This window comes from Convolutriloba macropyga, chromosome 9 (genome assembly GCF_964194025.1).
Source record: "Convolutriloba macropyga chromosome 9, txConMacr16.3, whole genome shotgun sequence".
In the NCBI taxonomy this organism is placed as follows: domain Eukaryota; kingdom Metazoa; phylum Xenacoelomorpha; order Acoela; family Convolutidae; genus Convolutriloba; species Convolutriloba macropyga.
The window spans coordinates 16,371,674-16,394,942 of NC_134476.1; the positions used below are offsets into that span (position 1 = coordinate 16,371,674).

The 23,269-nt window shown below is 36.9% G+C and overlaps 1 protein-coding gene across 1 annotated transcript in view; it reads right to left on the reverse strand.

The window, feature by feature from the left end:
• Positions 1-1,988: 1,988 nt before the first annotated feature.
• Positions 1,989-23,269, reverse strand: part of LOC142346078 (MFS-type transporter SLC18B1-like) — a 116,615-nt gene continuing 95,334 nt past the window's right edge. The window contains exon 7 of the mRNA XM_075398576.1: positions 1,989-2,429. Coding sequence (XP_075254691.1) covers positions 2,052-2,429 — 378 coding nt within the window. The 3' untranslated portion in view covers positions 1,989-2,051. The remainder of the gene's footprint in view (positions 2,430-23,269) is intronic.

Consider the following 23,269-nt stretch of genomic DNA (forward strand, 5'->3'; position numbering starts at 1 on the left):
AAGTCATATAACTAAAAGTTAGAAGATAAAACTGCTAGCCAGAATAAATTTGGTTAAAGTGGGACGAAAGAGGGTGCTGTCATTGCAGAGATTTACTTACAGTTCAGGATAATAAGTTTACGATTGGTCAATGTTCAAGAATGTTTTTGGAAAAGTTATTTTTAAAGTCTTAGTAGCTGTTAGCAATCCTCTCAAAGCATTAGATATGTTCACTAAAATCTCATTACGGAATATTTTGTACTGTTAGTCAAAGAGTTCATACCATATTTTAAAAATTAGTAAAACCTCAAAAAGAAAATCAAAATTTCTTTTAAAATTAAGAAAACTAAGAGTCGAAGCCAAAAAAACATGAGCAATTCCTTGAAAACATTTTTTTGTTCACTGGGCTTCTTTTGACTGTAAAGGAGGTTTGTCATTAACGAAACCTCGATATGAAAAGTGATTTGTTTCTTGGTGACTTAAAAAGCAAAAAAAAGTAGAAAAGTTTTATAAAAAAGCTCTCAAATAGAATTCGAATTTTTTTGATATTGAACCTCCCTATGAGATCAGAACTATTCTTTTTTAACGCCTTTAGTCTATTAGGAACACGAAACTTGTTCATTTTTTGGCAAGAAATTTAAGTTTGAAATACCATTTTTATAGAAAATATCTTAATTTGAAGAAAAATCACACAAAAATGAACAAATATCCCGTGTTCACACAAAAATTCAATCCTCGATAACTCCTAAAAAAGAACGAAAATAAAAAAAATCTTCATATTTTTGAATTTAATGCTGGACCAGCTGTTCAATGATACCACTCACATTTCTCTGCAATGAATATATCGATCGGCCAAAATTGACTGAACAAAAAAAACCCCATTTGATTATATAGTTCCTCCCCCCCCCCCCCGCCCCCACAAGTGGGGTTGGATTAATTAATAAAAATTCATACAAAAGCAAATTTTAGGCTAATTGGGACTGTGGAACAGTTTTGAAAGAAAAGATTAGTTCTACTTTTTATTGAAAAATGTACTATTGGAGGCGTATCTAGGGGTGAGGTTTGCGTTAATAGTGAGGCTCATCCAGACCGAATTCAGTCATGGTAAGACTTTCGCTCGTTTTATCAGGGCTGCTCGTTACTTTCTCTCTTTATTTTAACCAAGCAGCTTGTTGCGCAATCTTTTTAATGGTCTCAGCTCGTTTTTAACTCTTTTTTTAAGCTCGTTTTGTATTCCAACCTGAATAGAATCGATGAATGCTTAGATACATCCAGACAATATTCATAACCTTGATCAGAATTTAACAATGACAGCGACATTTGATATTCGAGCTGATTTCACAAATCCAGATTAAATTTTGCCGGCTAGTGTGGACAATCTATATATGCTGATTTTTTATCAGTATTTGCCGTTCAAAATGAGTTGTCTGGTCCTGATTCTCTCCTGATTTCACATGATTCTCTCAATTGGTGCTTTTTTATGAGTGCCGTGTCCAAACATCAAATTTGGAAAAATTTGCACAAATTTGTCCGCATTAATGTCAAACTTGCAAATAATTGCACATTTTCAATGACGAAGGTCAAATTAGCAAATTTTTGCTAATCAAGGCGAAAAGTTCAGATGTTTGCAAATTCGTTTAAAAAAACATTAAAACAACCCGTTAAAGCACACAGTGCTACTTCATGACACATGCCATCCCACTCGGATGCTACAACATCACCTGAGATTGGTTTCAACAACATCGTTTTTAAATTAAGCGTTTCGTATTATATGCGTTAGTAATCCTCAATATAAGACTTAAAGCACTTTGATTTTAAAAAAGACTATGGAAGTAGACTCTACGGGGATGCTCAAGCATGTATTAAAAATTAAAAACGCACTTGGCCCCACACCCACCCCCTTGTGTTTGTTTTTATTTTTCTGATAATTAACCACACCTCAACCTTGGTACTGAGTAATCAAACTGAATAAAATAGCGTTACACTGTCAGATGTATTTTAATGTCAAGTCTTGTTATCAAGTTTTATATCAATTTTTATATGAAAATTTATAAACAATTAGGGTGCTTTAGCTACAAGTTTTTAGCGTCGAATGATCTGCTAATACTTTGAAGCAGTTGACTTCTAAGCGAAATGTCTACTTCTTTCTCATTTCCAAAAGTTTCGCCCTGATTTTTGGGCTTTCCTGTTTCCAACGATTCCAACTTGAAGTCATCGTTGATTTCAGTTTTGCTAGCATAATAAACTCTTCCTTTGATCAGACCCTGCGATCTCAGAAACAGCACTTGCCATGTTCCAGTAACTAGTAATAAGCAGGCATAAACCAGACAGGTGTTATAATAACCAATCCAATCAACAATGTACCCTCCAAAAAGGGTAGCTCCGATTGCTTTGCTGGTTGCGGCCATTAGCCCATAACACGACGCAGAAAGTGTTTTGATTTCTGGGATGTTAAATTGTTTCCTTCGGCCTGCCGACTAAAGTACTCAAAATAAGATTGTCCTCAGCAGAAAAGTCAGTTTTCAAAAATTAGCAAAACTCTTTTTCAAAACTGCGACCTCGTTAATGAATTTTTTAAGTATCTAAAATCGCATAATTGTTATAAAGGGAAAATTGAAAGTGATAAATTTTGCTTAAGGAAAACTGGAAACCATGCGCAGATCAAAAATTGAAAAGTGATTCCCATACAACTACCTATAGATTCCTATAGGTCAACTAAAATTTTTTATTCTTGTATGGAGAAAACATTGTATATAACAAATTGGTCGCTATGCTACCAAATTTTATCAAAAATGGCAAGATAATACAGTTTTTGAAATTTTGTTTATTCCGAAAAGTTAGAAAGCAAAGTGGCCAAAATTAGGCCTATGTTCATGCTCAAAATGGGTTTAGAAAATGAACCTCACGAAAATAAACCCCTGCAGAAATAACCATTCATTTTAAATTTGAATTTTGTTTGCGATAATTTATTTGGTTGTGATAGTTTCATATCAAGTCCCATGGGCCTCTAAGGCATAGCCATGGCCCACAAGGCAAGGCCAAACGCTTTGAATACTCAGCTTGTTAACAGTCAAACGAGGGTTTATTTTCATGGAGGTTTTATTTACATGGGTATTTATTTCATCCACAATTTCTGTAGGGGGTTTATTTTCTATTTATTATTAAGTGGGTTTTTTTCCAAAACCGGCTAAAACTCAAGTTCGTTATTGCGACAGTTGCAAAATATTTTGTCGAGTACGCGAAATTATAGCTCCTGAGCTCTGTTCATATTAACATTCTTTTCAAAATCACACTATTACAGAAGTCTATAAACGAATAATGAGACAACAAAAAACCTATAACGCATTTATCTAAAAATTGTCTCAGCTGAATAGTAACAAACTTAAGAGAGGTGTTGTTCCAAATTGCAAAAAAAAATTTATTTTTTGAAACGCGTTTCTTTTTCAGTAATTGTTTTCTCCTGAAGTTTGTCATTTTTAGTCAACCAACTTCAGTGAATTCGATTAAAACAAAAAAGCAACCACATTTGATCAAATTTTCCAAAAGTTTGCGAGATTTATACTCAGCAGCATCTGTAGTCAAACAAAAGTACTCATAAGAATTTCGGAACAATAATTATTTCACATCATAATTATTTCACATCATCTACTTTTGTAGTAAAAAATTAAATTCTGACCATGGAAAGTTATTCTTACTGTTTACGGGGAGCCTCTTTTCAACGCTTTTTCTAAAAGAAAGATCGGCATCTAATTTCCAACTAATATTGGAATAATATTTTCATCATTTCGAGAAATATCTTTTTTCATTGTTTCAAGTGGTCTGCCCATACTTTTTTAGCAGGTTACCTTTAAGTGAAAAAATAAAAGGATATTATTTCGATATCTTTTCGAGAGTATATCTTTTCCAGAAGGTGCCACCAGAGCTGCGGGTGTTTCGTGTTTGCACGTGCTCTATATCTGGAGTACATAACTTAATGGAAGACAAACGGAATTGATCCAAAAAACTGCCTTATATGTTCAAATTTTGTCAAATTGTTAGATTAAGCTCCAATCATTATGTCGCAGTCGAATTCGTTTTGATACCTTTTTTGAAGACCTTATTTTTTGTTACGATTTTTTTGTTACCATTCTGCCAAAATTGGGCAGCAGAAAGTCTCATAGACCGTCCGTGAGGCCGAGAGATATTTAAACATAAGTCGGATCAGTTTTTAGAAAACTATTGGTACTGACTAAAAATGAATTGAAATTTCGTTTTCCACTGAATTCGTCTTCAAGAAAAACGATATTTTGCTGATTCAGGCACCGATTCAACGTTTCATCTTCAGATTAGATCTCAATCAGAGTTTAAAATTTTCTCTGGGGAAAGTTCTGATTCAGCACTGATTTTAACTGAATGTTGGGAACGGAATTGTTTATTCATAAATGCTATTTCAAATCAATAAAAATCAGCTCACAGGATATTGTGGTTTTTCCCATTATAGCCCCCCATGAAATTATAGCCCCCATATTATGGGGGGGGGGGGGGGGCATAGCTTATCTGTACACGATAAGGAGACAAGCTGGATGGAGGAAGGCTGTAATGGGAAAGACCCGAACATTGACGCGAAAGGAAACAATTCCCTGGTATGCTTGTGTACCCCTCGGCCAAGGAGATCTTTTCCATAATCAAGTAATGTGGATTATAAGACGAAGACTGAGTGGTTCCATAAATAAACAGGATAACCAATATGTAATAAACGTTCTCCAATTCGATAGCGAAACTTGGGATAAAGAAGCCAAACATCATCAAACAAACAGCTATCTGGGCGCCTATTTCAATTTTGGCTCCAAACCCTCTCTCCACTAAAATTCCATAAATAGGGGCGGCTATGAAGAACCCAGCCGCAAAGGGTAAAAACATATAACCCGACATCTCATCTGTAATATTGAGATTTGTGGTGTAATATCGCGAAAAGGCGCTGTTCTTGAAACCAGTTGTTGAGATTAAAATGACTGAAGGAAGAAGAAATAAGAAGACCCGAGGTCTAATTAGAAATCTGAGAAACTGACCTGACTTTACCCTAGCGGGCTTTTTAAACACATTGGTAGCTTTTGGTAAAGAAAAAAGAGATAGGATTAATATGATACCTCCAAAGATGCCTGAAAGTGTTTCCTTTTCCAACTGCTCTCCGGAAATACAACCCAGATTTATCGTTTTGTATTATTGGATCCATTGTTTTGGTCCTACCATCTTATTGGACATAAAGAATTAAGTCCCCCAGGGGCACGTGCTATTGTTTACATGGTAACTTGCTATATACCCGGACTTGAGTCTCAGAGTTTTCCGGCTGAACCAGTACATTTCAAGAGTAAACACTTAATTCAGTTCTGAAACATTACATCTCCAAAAAATTTCAAATTTCTTTATGTGCAGTTTTTCTTCATTATGATTACATTGAGGTCAAAGATCTCACCCAGGCTAACATAGTCTGAAAATTACTCCTACCCCAAATCGACGTCTGAGCAGAATAACGTCATAACTTTGTAGCTTATAACTGGTAATTACCATATTAGTATACACATATTAGTATATATAAGCTAAATTGTAGGCAATTACCACAAAACCCATTTAGCTTAATGGCTTACAAATACCAAACTACGCAAACTAAAGGTTACAAGTACCCACGCGGAACTTCGAATCGCATATAAAACAAACTGTCACGCCCCTATTTCGTTCCTTATAGTTTCGTGATGATATTCCTTAAATATCCATAAATAAGTGCTATAAATTAGTTCATATTCAATTAGTTTCAAGGCCATATATAGCCAGTATTCCATCTAGGCCTGTAACCCCTAATTTGTTTATGTTTATGAGAAACAACCGCAGATTGACAGTTTTACTAGCAAACACTTCAAGTGCCTAAAAGCCTCAATATTTACTTTTTTGAGTTTCTTGATGATAAATTCACATAATCAGTAAATAACTTCATGAGAGATTATGTACTTGGTGAAGTAATTATTCTGATAAAGTAGGTGCTAATACGGAACTTGTTTATGTACTGAACAAACACCAAGAGACGTACAAAAGCCGGAAATCGCCCTACTTGAAAATCAGTAAATATTTGCGAAGGACCAATACAACTAAAGGCACAACCCTGCGGACCCAACTATCACCAGAACACCGGAGAACCAGCCTAAAAATCAGTTGCCTATCATCTTATAAAACTTGATAAACCTGAGAAACTTCTTGTTAAATTACTAAGTAATTCTTGCTAAAATTAATTAAAGATTGAACTGGAAATTCTCTTGAAAACCTCCAAGTTTGGTAAACTTAGTTACAGAAGAAATAGCGACTAACTTAACACTAAAATGCAAGGCAAACTAGTGGATATATCACGCATCTGAACCGCTCAATAAAAGGCTATTACTAGCTAATTTTATTCAAAATATATCTGCTAAAAATCGCACTGTGAAACACCAAAATAAGTCCTTGTAAAATGCCAATTATTCAAGTCAATTACTTCTAATATAAACCTCAATAGCACCACGAGGAACACTACTAAAATCAGTGCATAACATGGTGACAGGAGTTATTAACTGTTTTTCAGTTTAACGGACCAATAATTCGACTAATTCCTTGATATTTTCGATATTTCCTTTCTTTATTCTGTTGTTTTCTTTCTTCTCTTCTTCTTCATTACCTTAAGAGCCTCCAATCATCCAGAACCACATCCAGCACTTCCTTTCCGAGCAAGATGATAACACAAAAAGCAGTAACAAAGGAAAGAATGGGTGGAAACCGTGTTTGTGTCTCTGTGGACTAAATGCAACGGCAATGCAAAAGTGTTTGAGTGCACAATAACTGGAACAAACTCAACCACAGCCGCCACAACGGAAAAAAACAACACAGGGTATTTGCAAACGAGGATATTGTGAGTAAATGAATTTGTAAAATTAATTTTGGTGCTTTATTTATGTCAATTTATAAAGAACAAATTCTCCCCGCTATTAATAATTGTCGCTCTTCCCCCAATTTTGTTGAACATATTGAAGGAAATCACATTAATTATACCCAAAACAACAGTAAAACGCAAGCTCAGATAGTAACCGCTTTTTCCTCTTCAGCTTATAAGTCCATCGTTATTTATGTGCTAGATAAAGATGATAAACGTGTAGCAATTTATTGGACAGCAAAAAGTTTAAATCAGAAATCTCGCAAATTTGGCCTTATCCGTCACAAACTTCAATCTGATAGAGATATTAACCTTGATAACATCATCACTGATTATCAGATAACATCAGAATAATAAATTACTGAAACCATAACTTAATTATTAACTAAAAAAGAGGGCAAAACAAAAGTTTAAACAAAAATAAAAAATAATTATATTCTATTTCCCCGCCCAGCTCCGGAGGTTAATGAATCAAACAGTGACTTCGGTCAATTATGCTGTTGCCTATTTGAGTGCAGCTTCCACAAGGCCTGTGCGGTCGTGGTCCCCACGAATTTTCCTAAACTAAGGGGCACTCTTTAGAGGTGAGACTTCGGCGGCCCATAAGGCTTCAACGATATAAGTCTGACGATTCGACCGGAGCTTTAGGAATAGGTTCATAAGCAGCCCATCTTTATTACTTTCTGAACGAATGGTTTCAGTAGTTTCTTTTCTGATATTTTTGTGCTATTCATTTAACTGTTTTCTTCACTTAAATCCCCTTAATCTCTCCATTAAGTTAAGTTAAGCGTGCTATTTAATAGTTAGAACGAAAGTAAGACTGATTGAACGAAAAGTATATAATCTAATCGGGTAAAAAGCACAATGGCACACGCGCAGATCAACATCACGCCTTTTTCCGGATCAGAAACGGACAATTTTAACGAGTTTGAACAACTAATAACAGGTGCAATCGGAGTTGCAGCAATCGCAAACGCGCAACAAGCGAACTTTCTGCAATTACATTTAAAAGGAGACGCTTTACGATACTTCTTAACCCTACCAGAGGCTACCAGACTAGTCTTCGAAGACAGTATAACAGCCCTAAGAAATAGATTCACGCAGGATGACTTGAGAGAGATCAGAATTATAAAGTTAGAGAATCAAAAGTTTAATCCAAAAACAGACACTGTTAAAAATTTCTTAGTAAAGTTAAGAACTGAAGCCAATAAAGCATATCCAGCACCTGAAATAGTAGTAGCGCCAGCAGGACACGGTGATGCGGAAGCTCGTAGATTTGAAATAGAGACAGCAGCAAGAGATTCTGCTCTAGAAACTTCAGAAAACAGAAAAAACGAGCAAATAAAGCGCTTCTTTATTAAGTCAATGCCAAACTGGCTGAAGCCTAAGCTCTTAGAAAGGCCAGATACAGATACCATTGATCAATTATGCACCTTAGCTAGCCAACAAATTGCAATAAGGGAGATGTGTAACAGAGAAGAGTACTTTGACGACGGTTTTAATGAAATAACGGAAACAAACACTGATAAAATGTTAAAAGCAATAACTGTTATTTCAAATAATCAAAAAGAACTTCAGCAGAAACTTGAGCAGAGAACAGCACCTAAAAATGAGCCACCAGAACAAGGCCCAGTAAACATTTTTACACCACATTATCCACAGCAAGTTTATAAACAAAGTTATAGACAAAATTCCCGCCCTCAATATCAGAATTATCGACCAACTTACCGTCAATATCAGCCCAATTATCGTCAGTTTCAGCAAAATTATCGGCCCCAGCAACAGTATGCCCCCCGTGCTAATAATTACCGAGAGTTTAGACCACAATTTAATGCCCCTAGACCGTTTCATTATAACGAACAGCCACAAACTCGTAATTATTGGACCGAACCTTCAGATAGTCCCCCATTTGTTCATCCAGCTTATGTTAATAGACCAGTTTATCGGTTCCCAACAAAAAATACCCCCCAAAACCTTCTTAGACAGGGTATAGTTTACGATAGTCCAGCACAAGACCGATACGGTATGCAAAAAGCAAAAGAATTTAGTCGTGCTGGTGCACTCCAAAGCAGAAATATGAGAGGTATGAATTTCCCATTTAATCAACAAAAAAACTAATAAAGCCACCCAACTTTAAAAAACAAAATAAAAATTATAAAAACTCAGTTAACTATTATAACGAAAACACGTCTAGTCCTAGTTTAGATAAAGTAATAGAGCCAGTTTATATTAAAAGTAACAAAAAGCGTAGAAAACGCAAAAGTAATAATAATAAATGTGAAGTGAATAAATCTGCGCAACTCCCAACACAAGTACCTCAATCCGCACCAAAGCCAACACCACATGTTCAGCAATTATTCAGCATTGTCCCACTTTTAGGCAGAACATTGTCCTATGTTAAAGTTAAATTTAATGGGGAATTAGAAAGACGCGCACTAGTTGATACAGGAGCATTTGCAAATGTGATAAGTCGTGAGTTTTACAAGGAACTAATTAATACAAATATCAATTCAATAACAGAAATAGAAAAGCCAGATCTAGACAAAGTTAAAATGGCAAACGGCAACATAGTTAAAATTGATAAAGCAATTAAAATCACATTTAAATTGGGCACACAAACATTTACAGAAGATTTCCTTGTATTAATTGTCACAACTCCCGTAATTCTAGGCAACCCATTCTTCGTTAAACATAAAGTTAGCATCTGCCCATGACAAAGTTACATTAAATTCCCTGATCAAACACTACAAATAAATGAAATAAAGCCAGAAAAGCAACCCAGAAGAGTTGTAAAACGTAAAAAATTCGGAGTTTATACACAGAAAAAGCAAGTCCTACAGCCAAATCAACAAGCAGTATTAGAATGCAAGCTTTATGATAAACTAGAATCATTCACTGACCTCTGTGGGGTAATAATTCCAAATGAAATCTTTGAAAAAGACAGCGAAGTAATATTAACGTCTTCATTAAGTAAAGTTGCTGAAAATAATATCCTTTACATCTATGTCCTGAACATTACTGATCACCCAATTACCATAAATAAAGGCGAAGAAATAGCAAAATTCTCGTTCTTAACGTCTGATCAAGCAGAAAAGTTGTTAGAAGTAGATCCTCAATTAATAAATGTAGCAAAAATGAGTGAAAATTATTTAACAGAAATAAATCAACTAATTCAAGTTACAGACACCCCAAAAAGAAAGGCTCAACCAGTGAAACCAGCGCCAGAATATGAAAAATTGTGGTTCCCAACGCCTGAAACGTGCCCAGATCCGACAAATTTGTCGCCCTTGCAGAGAGATATCTATGAGCAACTGCTAAAACTGCAAGAAATGGAGAAATTAGATCCAAAGGGTAATCATCAGGATAAAATAACATTTTTGAGCAAGTTTCCGTGGGAAAAATCAGCCCTCAATGATGAGCAGAAAGCAGTGGTAGGTGAACTACTAGTTGAATTCAGTGATATCTTTGCGAAACACAGATTTGACGTTGGATATAATACAGATTTAAAAATAAAGTTAACTCCAGAAAGAAGCATACCAATTTACGAACAAGGCCCTCCAACACCCGTCCATTTGAGAAATGAGCTACAAGTAGAGCTCGCATTAATGCATTATTACGGACTGATAACAACTTTGTCTCAATCAAGATATAGTAGTCCACTTTTCGCACAACGAAAGAATTCAGGAAGACTTAGACTATTAATTGACTTGAGAAAAGTAAACCACTTGTTGAAAAATGACTACGTGAATACGAATTTCCCGATTTCAAACATGAGTGACGCAATAAATTACTTTGCCGGTAAAAAATTGTTTACGAAACTTGACTGTTCTCAAGCATACCACTGTGTGCAAATGGCAGATGATGTATCAGTGCAACTGCTAGCATTTAACTTTGCTTCGAGAACCTATGCATATAAATGTCTTGCACAAGGATTGAATAAGTCAGTAACAGGATTTAGTTCCTTTATTAGACATTACTTGGACCCATGCTTAGCTTCAGGAAATTGTACCCAGTTTATGGATGATATTGGAAATGCAGTAACAAATTTTGAACAATTGGTACCCTCTTTACGAGAAATTTTTACGTGTATACGTCAATCTGGATTAAAATTGTCACCCGAAAAGTGTGAAATAGCAACTGACACAATGAAATTCCTCGGAAATAACATCAGTGCAGAAGGAATATCACCAGAAAAATCAAAAATCACGAAATTTCTTGATAAATTTAAAATGCCGAAAACAACAAAACAAGTAAAACGATTAATCGGCTTCACGCAATTCTTCCGAAATTACATTCCTAACTTAGGTGAGAAACTAATGTCCTTTTACAAGCTCCTGAAGAAGGATGCAGTAATAGAAACCACAGAAGAACATGTAAAAGCATTAGAAGTAATAAAGAAGGATCTAATGGAAGCAACGAATGTAACTTTGCGATTGCCAAAACCAGGGCTACAGTATGTAATTCTTTGTGACGCTAGTTACCACGGTGCAGGTTTTGTACTAATGGTGGAAGACTACGTAAATGAAACAGGAAAGAAAGAAAAGAAAACATACGCTCCCGTTTCGTTTGGATCGCATTTGTTTAATGCCACACAATTAAAGTTCTCAATTTATTACAAAGAGTTCCTAGCTTTGTACTATGCACTGGACTACTTTTCACACTACATTTGGGCATCAAGCAAACAAGTAATTATACTCACTGACAACAAAAGCCTCACACAATTCTTTCAATCAAAAGTAATACCGCCATCTCTTTGGAATTGTTTAGACAGAATACTTGCTTTTAATATAGTAATTGCTCACATTCCAGGACGCGCTAATTATGCCGCAGACTTCCTCTCCCGAATGGAGAATGACAAAACAGCAACAATGTCTTTAAAGTTAACAGATAGAATTCCAGTCAGAGAAATAGAAATAGATACTGAAGCACAAAATCCTGATATTGAACTGAACGTATTACTTGATACTGAGAACTTTAGTGACGAAATAAATAGTGAAGAAGTTAACTTTCTCAAAAAATTGGGAATTATGAAGACTACAAAAAACGTCAAGGTAACTTACCAGTAACATAAATTCAGGGGCTATTTAAATTAAAAAGAAAAACAGAAATAAATTCAATTGAGTACCCAAATCCATTAGATGAGTTCCCAGACCTTACAGATAACTTAATTAGCCTCAATTTAGCAGAAGAGCAGCAAAAAGATGCAGACATTAGAACAGTAATAAATTGGATTCAGCAAAATAATCAACAACCAGACTTAAAGTATGCAACAACAAGTTTAAAAAAGTATCACAAGCACTTAAACAGATTAATTCTTGAAGGGAATGTCTTATACCGGAATTTTTATGATGATACTGGAAAAGTACTTCATAAACAATTCTGCGTACCTAAGCATTTGTGGAAAGAGACTATATATAGACTGCATAATTCACAAACAGCAGGTCACTTAGGCATTAAAGCAACAATTCAAGAATTCAGAAAGCGATTTTATTATCCAGGCTTCACCGAACATTTCATTAGCTTCATCAAAAACTGCCTCACTTGTCTTCAACTTAACAGAGTACCAAAAAGCCACATCACACCCAAGTTACAACCAGTCAGTTCACTACAATCATATCCAGGAGATATGCTCCAAATTGATTTAGTAGGCCCCCTAAAGTCATCGCAGTACAAGTATGTTTTGAGTGCAATAGATGTCTTCACAAAGTACCTATTCGCAGTTCCATTAACAAACGGATATGCCGACACAGTAGCCCGAGAACTAGTAAAGGTGTTCTTCCAACACAGCTACATTCCTCAAACAATACTTAGTGACTTAGGAACTAACTTTACTTCTGAATTAATGTCAGAATTAGCAAGTTTACTTGAAGTAAAGTTAAAACATGCCTCGCTAAAACACCCTCAGACTATTGGAGCAGTAGAACGATCTCACGGACCACTGAAACGAATTCTGAAACTTAATACAGAAGAACAATGGAAAGACTGGCATAAATATGTTCCTCTTGCAACCTTTATTCATAATACTTCATATCATTCAGCGACAAATTGTTGTCCTTAAACTTTATTCCATGGCAGAGAACCCATAAAACCCCTTGACATACGGTTCTCCAGAAAAGTAATGGATGCAGTAGCAGTAAATTCTGATTTCGTTAATGAACTGCAAGACGCCATGATGCAAAAGTTTGGAGAAAACAAAGAAAAATTAACGACTGCTTACCTGAAGTACAAAAAGTATTATGATCAAAAAGCATCAGCTAAACCGATTCTGGAGAAATCATTCTGTTTACTTTTGAATCATAAGCTACTAGAACAATCAACAGTAATAGCTTCCCAAGTACAGAAATGGCTCCCGCTATATAAAGTGGAAAAAGCCCTTACTGACTCTAACTACATCATTCGAAAAGTAAACACGAATTACACCCAATGTGTTCATCGAATCAGATTGAAACCAATCCAGCCAAGTGAAACTCCTGAAGACCTTGAAGTCATCAACCCGGTAAACTTTCAACCAGATCCATCTAGAAGACAACACATGGAGCCAGAGCTTTTTGATAAACACATTCCAGAACTGATAAATGAACAAAAGGAAACAAAACAAGCTACAAAAGTGAAACAAGATCCAGTCAGAGTGACCATAAATGTTCCCCTAGGTGGACCATTAGCAGGACCAGCAGTAGCAGCACCTCCAGCAGCACCACCGGCCCCACCAAGAATAGTAGCACCAGCAGTTAGACCACGAACTGCGCCAGTCCATCTTCCAGTATTTGATTCCTCAAGTTCAGACGAAGCAATCTCAAATTTATTTGATGAAAATAGCAGTTCAGATGAAAATTTAGCTGACCTAAACCTGGACGCAGAACAAATTGCCCGAATACCAGTTAATCCGTTAATTGCTGACGAAATTAGACCTCAAGAACCAGAAGTTCGCGTTCCTCTTGTATCATCCTCATCAGACGATGAAATGTTTTTACCAGCTCAACAGCCACAGCCGTCAATAGTACCACTTGATATCGAATCGCCTCCAGAAACACACGAAGAACAATTTGCTTTAACTGATAGAAAAATAAGAGCCAGACCTTATAACCCAAAACGAAAACCAGAGAAAAGTTCATTCAAACCACTAGACTACCAACGGCGAAAAAATGTACGCGGATTTAAATTCGATAGAGAAATAATGTTGCATAAAGAAGATAGAACAAACCCTTACCTAACCAACCAAGTTAGAAGATCAGGCAGTCCTAGACCAAAAAATGCACGTGCCAGACTGGAACAAGAAGAAAAACGTGAAGCAATAAAAGCATCAGCACAAGCAGCACAACAGTCAAATACACCAAGCAGAGAGACAAAACTAGATCAAGTTAGAGCAAGTATAGCAAAATATTCAGGGAGAAAGCCCAGCAGTTCAGCAAATAAACCAGTAACCAGATCTCAATCGAAAAAATCTTCACCAGGCTCATCTAATCAAAATTTAAACCATTTTAGTCAAGAAATAAATGCAACATATCTAAGTTCTCCAACAGATATCTTATATTCCCCACACTCTCTTGCACACTGTATATCAGCAGACCTTGCAATGGCAAAGGGATTAGCCCGACAAGTCAAAAGCTGGTACCCAGCAGCCCCAAGTGCAATTAGACTTAGATATCCACCAGACATTGGCTCAGTTTTAATCTACTTCGACCCTATTTCTGAACGTTATATCTTCAGTTTAGTTACCAAATTCAGATACTACCACAAACCCAATTTCGAATCAGTATTAGCAAGTCTCTATGAGCTGAGAGAAATAGTAATAGATGCAGGCATTACACACTTAAGCCTTCCAAAACTCGCCAGTGGCTATGATAAATTAGATTTTAACATCATTTTTGAGCTTATATGCCAAGTCTTCGACCCTCTACCCATAACCATCTATATCCATTAGTATGTACAGACCCAGTACAGTCCAGCAGTACCCTTCATTAGCCCCAAAAGCCCAACAAGCCTGAGCAACTTAGCCTTAAAGCCCAAAAATTGCCAAAAAATCGAAAAATTTTTGACCTCAAAATCCAGTTATCTTGATATATTTCCAAAACTACTTGTCCGAACCTGGATTAACCTATTGTTCTGAAAAGCCCTTATCCAGCAAACGCGATTCCAGCCATTATTGACCCCATTCGACCCGTTCTAAGTACCAAAAACTTAGCCTAAAATTGACCCTTCCGAAAATCCTAGGTTCACTTCAGAAAAATAGTCATAAAATTGTGAAAAATGCCCCGATCACCCCAAACTTTTGCGCTGCAGCATTTTTCAAGCCGAGGAACCGACATGCAAATTTTGAAGCGATTTGGAGAACTTTAAAAATTGAGTGACGCTGGAGCCCTCAATTTTTGACACTTTTCGAATCCGCTCGAATTCAATGATAACTCCCACAAAAAACACCCAATTGACCCATTTTATAGCCTTAGACCATCCTACTGCTCACGCTTGACATCCCAGTACCCAAAAATCCCGTCAAAAATCAATAAAAATTGAGTTATGATAAAAATACCGAACCCTACCAAAGTGTGCTAAAATTGATAAAAATGTAGTGTAAATTATACCCCAAAAATGTGCCAAAAACTGTCCCAAATTCCCCCAGCAGCTACTCTCAACTGCCACCCACATGGTACAACCTCAAACAATCGTTAAAACCCAATATTTCCAAGTATATGTTGAAAAATGATGAAAAAACGAAAATTGCGCTTCTGCTTCAATTCACTGCTTCAAAAGTTCTGTCATTTTATCTCCCACATGACCCGATTGAAGCCACCTATACCCCCTACAACCCTAGTGCAACCCCCCACTAGCCTCGCAGTACCATAAAAACCAGTCCCAGCTCGTCCCAATATCAACCCTGAAGACTTAAACCCAAATAAGCTCTCAAAATATTAACTTCTGACAAAAATTAACCATACCATCAGCACTCCCACAACTATATCTCTCAGAATATGCACTCCCAGCCCCCTAGTGCTAACACAAGCTGAGAAAAGACTGCCAAAGTAACGAAAATCACAAAAAATCGAGTGTAATTTCCAGAAAAAGTGATCAAAAATGCATCTTAATACCCGAATATGCCCAATTTTATTGTTAATTCAGTTAGCCCTACTCATGACCAGACCAACCATAGCAATATCAACCATTTTGAACAAGTTTTTTATAACCTCATAGCCAATAACCTATCCCCTATCTGGGCCTTTCCAAAAAACCCAGGTTCACTGCAGCAAAAACGTTATAACTCGTACAAAAATAGTTGACACCGCCCAAATTTTTGCGCTGCAGGGTTTTTTGAGCCGATAAAGCGATTCACCAATTTTGAGCTCAATCGAAGCATTTTAAAAATTGAGTGACGCTGGGCCCCTCAATTTTGGAGACTTTTTGAAAATTCACGAACATGTTCATAAAATCCAAAATACTGATCGAAAACCTGATATTATTAGCTTAAAACATTCGCATGCTCAAGCTCTACACGCCCATATCAAAAATATTGAAAATTGTTAAGTAAAATGTTGAAATAATAGCAAAATACTGAAGCTTACCAAACTCTTCTCAAATTCGTCAAAACAGAGCCAAATTTAGAACATAAAAATAGTATCAAATAGCCGAATTATGAGCCCATATCCAATATTCAGTCTCCCTAGTAGTCACCCAAGCCCAATAAACCCATACAATTGCATAGAAATTCATAAATGTTGAAAAAAGTGAAAAAAATCGAAAATTGCACATTTTCACAAAATTTGGTCCGAAATTCTAAAGTGAAAAAGTCAACATATTATAGTCAAATTATGCACCAAACTGCACCAATAGTTGCCACCAACATAGTACTCACTAGTATGACCCACAATTACTGTCAAAAATCAATTATCTTAAATCTATGTCAACTTATGCACCAAACATGACGCTTCACAAGTAAAAATTCAGTACATTTCACAGAAAAACTGGTATAAAACCTAAGTTAATCAACTCCAAACCTACCAAAATGCTACCCCTGATAGCCACAGATATCAGTAACAACAGTTAGCACCTGATTTAGGCCACTAGAGAATCACCAGACTGACACATGTCTCGAAGAAGCTCAATTAGTGGAAAAATCACGCTTAAAAATTAGCATTTTGGACGCAAAAATCAATGTTCTGACCCGATAAACAGCTTCAAACCCTATAATTCAGTAACATACATTAGTAACAAGCACAGACAGTACCATTTTAACCATTCAATACCGATAATGTATGAACATTGACGACTTATTCAGACCGAAATTTCATGATTCAAAAATAGCCAGGTTCAGATCACGAAAACAATCATAACTTTGCGAAAAATGCTTAAATTGCGCCAAATTTTTGCGCTGCAGGGTTTTTTGAGCCCCTGAAACGATCTACCAAATTTGAGCCCAATCGGAGCAATTTAAAATTTGAGTGACGCTGGAGCCCTCAATTTTTCGCATTTTTCGTTTTTTCAGACATCAGTAAAAAAGTTGACCAAAAAGTGTCCAAAAACCTGAATTTATTGCATAGTTATTCCCCACCAATGTCTACTGAGTGGGCCAAGCCAAAAAAGTTGCCCAAAGTTCAATAAAAATTGAAAAATTCACATATTTACCACACCAGCCCTGATGCGGAAAAATCACCAAAATTACGAAAAAATTACATGTGAAAATTAGTACCAAATACTCTTCCAAACCAGTTCAAATTACACACAAGTGCTGCTAACAACCAGATTAAGTATCTAGAACCATTAGAACCAGTCTATGAACAATAATTGACAAGTAAATTAAAGTTAATGCCCAAAAATCGAAAAAGTCGTTATGTCACCAAAATTTCACTTTCACAAATATGTCATTATAAAGTCACACACTGCAATTAAAATGTTACCACACGTTCACACACTTCACAGCTGCTAGTCCCAACAGTCAAAACCAATTAACAAAGCTACAATTGACAAATAATAAGTAAAAACTCACCTACAGATGAAACTAAACTACATGATGAATATAATTGCTCCGACACTAGTCAATTCTCATCGGCGCTATCCTCAGCTACGGTACCACCACCACTAGCACACTGACCGTACTGACCCCTTGTCCTAGTAGAACGAGTCACGTACCGCTCAGCATCGTCCAATCTGTTTAAATGTCATTATAATAAACAAAAAGCCTCAAAATTATATGAAAAACACGATAAATATTCACAAAAACAGTTAAATACTCACTTTGGAAAGTCCACAATTGGCTCACAATGGTGCCGATACTCATTGTCGATGAACTTCCCGATGCACTGGATCAGTACAGCAGGAGCGGTGGTTTTAGCATTGATAGAATGCCTGTAACACACCCAGCCGCCCCCCATTTCCTCAGTATACTGCCAATAAATATTGACGTTGCATCCCAGGAAAGAAGCCATACCGACAAACTAAACAACAAAACCTCAAAGAGTACCTACCTACACATGCACATATCAAAATTAACAGTAATTACGACAAAACTTTACCCAGAACTCGGCCAACGACCCATTATCTTCACTCTCAGCAATCTCATACTCCGACACAAAGTACCCTAACTGGTCCTTTACAAGCTCAGAGAACCCAGGCGAACGCATCTTGGCCACAATAGCCAAGCGTAGAGCGCGAACATTATGCTTGGGAACCTTCTTGTCTGTAACAAACCAAACAAACGTGAATTAAAGTAACAAAACTTAGTGAAAATTGCGACAAAACACAACAAATACCTGACTTCCGACCAGTTAAAGTGTAGTACAGAGCACTGAGAGCACACAGACCACCAACTTCGGCCCTCACACCAGCCGCACCAAGCAACTTTGGAGTTTTAAATGACACTATGTCCACATGCTCAGCATAAATGTCATTGTAAAACTCGTACCCTAATTCGGCACACAAGTTTGCACGCAGATTTGCACGGAAAAAAGTGCAATGCACCTCTTTACCGTGCATCTTCTTCACGAAACATGGCACACACTCACGACTAGCTCTAAACAATAAGCATACACCACTCCACAATTAATAATACATGTAACAAACTAAAGAAAAACAAATAAAAATATCAATAAATATTATAAATATATGCAATTACCTCTCAACAGCGGCCTGCAATCCCCCCATCGACCGTGGAAAGAAGAACCCAGCAGCTTTCAGGCGATCGACTTGTGACCTCACACGAGTAATGTGCTTTGCAGAAGCACTAAACCCGACATGAAGCGAAGCCAACTCCTGAGACACCATCTGCTGAGTTGGAATTTCCTTCTCCTGAATTTGCATCTCGTTGCCCACCTTCACTTCCACTTTGTACATCAACACCTCCCGATGTACGGCCAATTCTGATGTTCCCACGTTCTTTGTCCCCAGTACCATATGTTCTGCTTTGTCCCGATAAGCTCGTCGCTCCTCAGATGACCGAACAAATGATGGATACATCCATTCAGACTGAGTCAACGACTTGCTTCGCAAGAAAGTCAGAAAATCCTCATACTGGGCAACATCCATGATTCACAATAACTATCTGAAAGTTTCAAAATTGAGTCAAACTAGTTATTAAGCTAGCAGAAAGTTAACGTGTTAAGTCAAAAATGAACAATCACAGGAATGAAAACACACAAACAGAACAAATTATGCAATAAATGCCAAGGACGTTTAAATACCATGCTATAATGACCGCTACTAGTTAAATAACACATGCCGCAAAACACACAACAACGCTCTGAACATACAATTACACCCTTCACTAGCATTCACTTATTTACTACGCCTCTCTAGTTCTTCCTTTTGTCCCCTACTTATATCCTCAACCCCCCCCACAAAACAAGTCTTAATATATTAATTACTACCATATTACTAGCACCATGCACGAAGTATATTAGTAGCACCAGTCAATATTACATGTAAAACTGCAATATTACAGTCAGTCCCAATAGTCCTTACACAGTCATATTAATATTAATATTACACAATATTACAACTATTAATATAGTTAAATAAAATAAAAATAAATAATAAGTCACACTGAACCTTCCTCGACAGCCTCCCCTGATCTTCCCACTTCCCTCCTCCTCCTCCTTCGATTTGCCCACACTCCCAACAATCCAGATACTAATGATAATAATAAAAAGAATACTAATATAATAATAATCCACCACTCAGTCCCACCACCACTCCCATTATCAATAACTATATCATCTAATGCTGTCATATTGCACTTTGGATGTTTCAATCTTGACCACTGAACAGCGTTCCTTCCAACAAACCTGGTCCCATTCACACAACACCCAATAATTAAAGAAGAAACAGTGATATTAAAGCACATGGTGCAATATTGCGGGCAAAATAATCTGAAAAACTCGGGAAAAACATGTAAAGACTGCATAATTCGACCCCCCCAACCACTACCCCCATCATCACACACCCATCATTCAAACAAATAACCATACGTCAACATGTTTAAACACCATATTCAGTAGTAATATCAATAAAAACACACATCAGCACACATCACCTAAAAGTAAAGTACACCTGAAATAAATAAACATCACATAAACAAGTGCCATATTGAGAAAACTAGATCTAGAAGCCCGAGTAAAGTAACTAAATGAGCAAATAAACACCGGAAGACCAAATAGAGCCAGTTGAAACACTCAGAAGAGCCACATCAGTAGAAGATTGTCCTGAAACATAGTCGATATTATTGAAATATGAAAATGTTACTCACAATTGTGTTGAATCTCTTACTTTTCGGCCCCACTTTTGAAACTCCGATCAATACAGAAGCAGCTCTGGATAAAGGCATCATCTTCCATAAAGAAGGAAAGATTCTGATTACCGAAAAGTTCATAAATGTGGAATTTTTAGTACCGTTGCCTCGCTATAATTTCACTATCAGACAACAAGTAGAGACTCTACTTAGTGAACTCTCGAAAAAATGGATCACGCAATCGGAATTTTGCAACCTTACCCACAGCACTACTTACCGGAACCAAACAGTTTCCTTCAATGTTGATTGGCTTTACGCAAAAATACTCAATGAAACAATAGAAGCCGAAATTGAAGTCCTTAAATTACGCAACGAGACTGAAAAACTCCTTACCAGAGTCGAAGAAGACTCTCACAATCGACAAAAACGAGCCGCCCCGCTTGCAATCGCAGCCGCAGTCGCTGGAATTGGACTTTTTGGTCCAGGAATTGCAATGAGTAGCGGAGGATGCGGTGGAATTACAGGAATTTTCGGATCTTGTCAGCGAACGTCCCAAAATGATGAGAACATCGACAGATTAGCCAGCAGTTTCAACAGCCTCAATGACTATGTAATGGAAATCGGCGCACAAACCGATGAGAAATTCTTCCTAGTTGCTGACGAACTTGCAAAGGTTTACAAAGTTCAAAACGAAATGCAAGAAAACCAGAACAGAAACTGGAAACTAGTAGAGGAACAGTTTGCAATTATAGATCACAATCTGAACGCACTAGCAACCTGCATGGAAATCCAATTATCACAGCAACAATTGAATTTTAACTTTGATACAGCAGCCTCATTACTTCTCACTCTTTATGCAGATATTAAAAGTTACAGAGCAGCCTTATATTCTTTTCGAATTAATGTTATAAACGCAATTCCTACTTTGCTTGACAAACGTCTTCCAATCTCTTTAGTGCCTCGTAAATCTTTGATAAAGATCCTTGATTCAGTCCATGATAGCCAAAAGAACGCCCCAGATCGTCTAACTTTGGCAATACCCATGACTGACATACTTTCGTACTACGATGCGAAATTAGTACAAGAGATTTCGACAGTTGAAGACGGACTTTTACTGACACTAGCCATTCCCCTAGCCTCTAGCCAGACAGTGTTCGAAGTTTATCGTGCAATAGTAATCCCTATGCCTCAAAAGGACTCCGTAGATGCCTTACGATATGTAATAGAGGGAGAGTACTTAGCAATCTCCGAAGGACAGATGGAAACCACAGTACTGACGAAAGCTCAGTATGACAACTGTCTTGGATCGCCTCGATACCGAATCTGTCATGAGACAATGGAAACCCACCTAGGTTTCTCCTCGTGTCTAGCAACCCTCAAGTTTCACCACACAATCTCAGCATTGAAAGTATGTGATACAGAGAAGGTTGTGTTACCCAACCCAGAAAGAGCACAGAACCTTGGATATGGGATTTGGCTCCTCACATCAGCTTCAAGTGATTATACCCTTAGTGAGATTGGTACGGACGAAAATGGCCGACACATCAATGTTCCTCACAAAGGTTGTAACATCTGTTTAATCACATTAAAATGTGGACATACAATGTTCAGTGACAACATTAAGATTCGAGCTGATTTACAAAGTTGTCAGTACCTTCCAGCAACCTGAATTAATGTTAAATTACCAGATCCACTTGCCCATTTAATTGATTCAGTGCCTAACATACATGAACTTCCGAAGTATGACTCTCCCACCGAAGCAAATCTCGATTTATTGAAGAAAGTTAAAACGGAATTTATTTACTCGAACAGAAAATTATCAACAGAGTCACTAGATGCCATAGCAAAGCCAATTACCACTGAAATGAAGACATTCAAGCCAGCACTAATTGATAAACTTGAATCTTACGTACCGATCAAACTTTCCCTTTCATTAACCATTATTGTTTTTATCGGAAATCTAGCGTTACATATTCTCTTCATGTTCTTATACCATAAAGTAGCCTTTGTACGACGAATGGTACCAAATTTCATGAAGCTTAACGGAACCAATGTACCGCTAAACCCAGTAGTTTCCGTGCCCAAACATCTAAAATCAGATGTAGTCACAACTCTAGCCAAACAACTCAAGCAACCACCAACAGTCATTTCCCCAGAAGAACTTGGAACCCTCAAGCGACAACGACGAAATTCCATGCCTACAACTTCTACCATATCACTCAATACCATGGACCGATTTAACACAGATGACGAACTGGATCATCAAGCTAAACCCCGAGAGGAGAGTATGCTTTAAGCTCTTGAAAGTCTTATATAGTTTGACAAGTATTATTCTTTTAACAGTTAAAATATCCCTTCATTCAATAAGTTCTATAAATCAGTGCTCTTTCCATGAAAACAACTAGTGCTTTAAACCATTCATTCAACCAGTATCCTTCTTATCCTGCTTCTAACAGTTTAGAGCCATTATTCAAAGAAATAACCATGATTATTTCCAGTGCTAATTCAATGTCTCCTCTTAATCTTAACTTTAAACTTATGTCTTCACTCTTTACTCTGAAATTAGCGCATTTTCACATCTTTAACGTTCCTTCAAAGCTCTTAATCTTGTCTTAACCCTCTTTATTTTAACCTTGTCTTATTTTAAA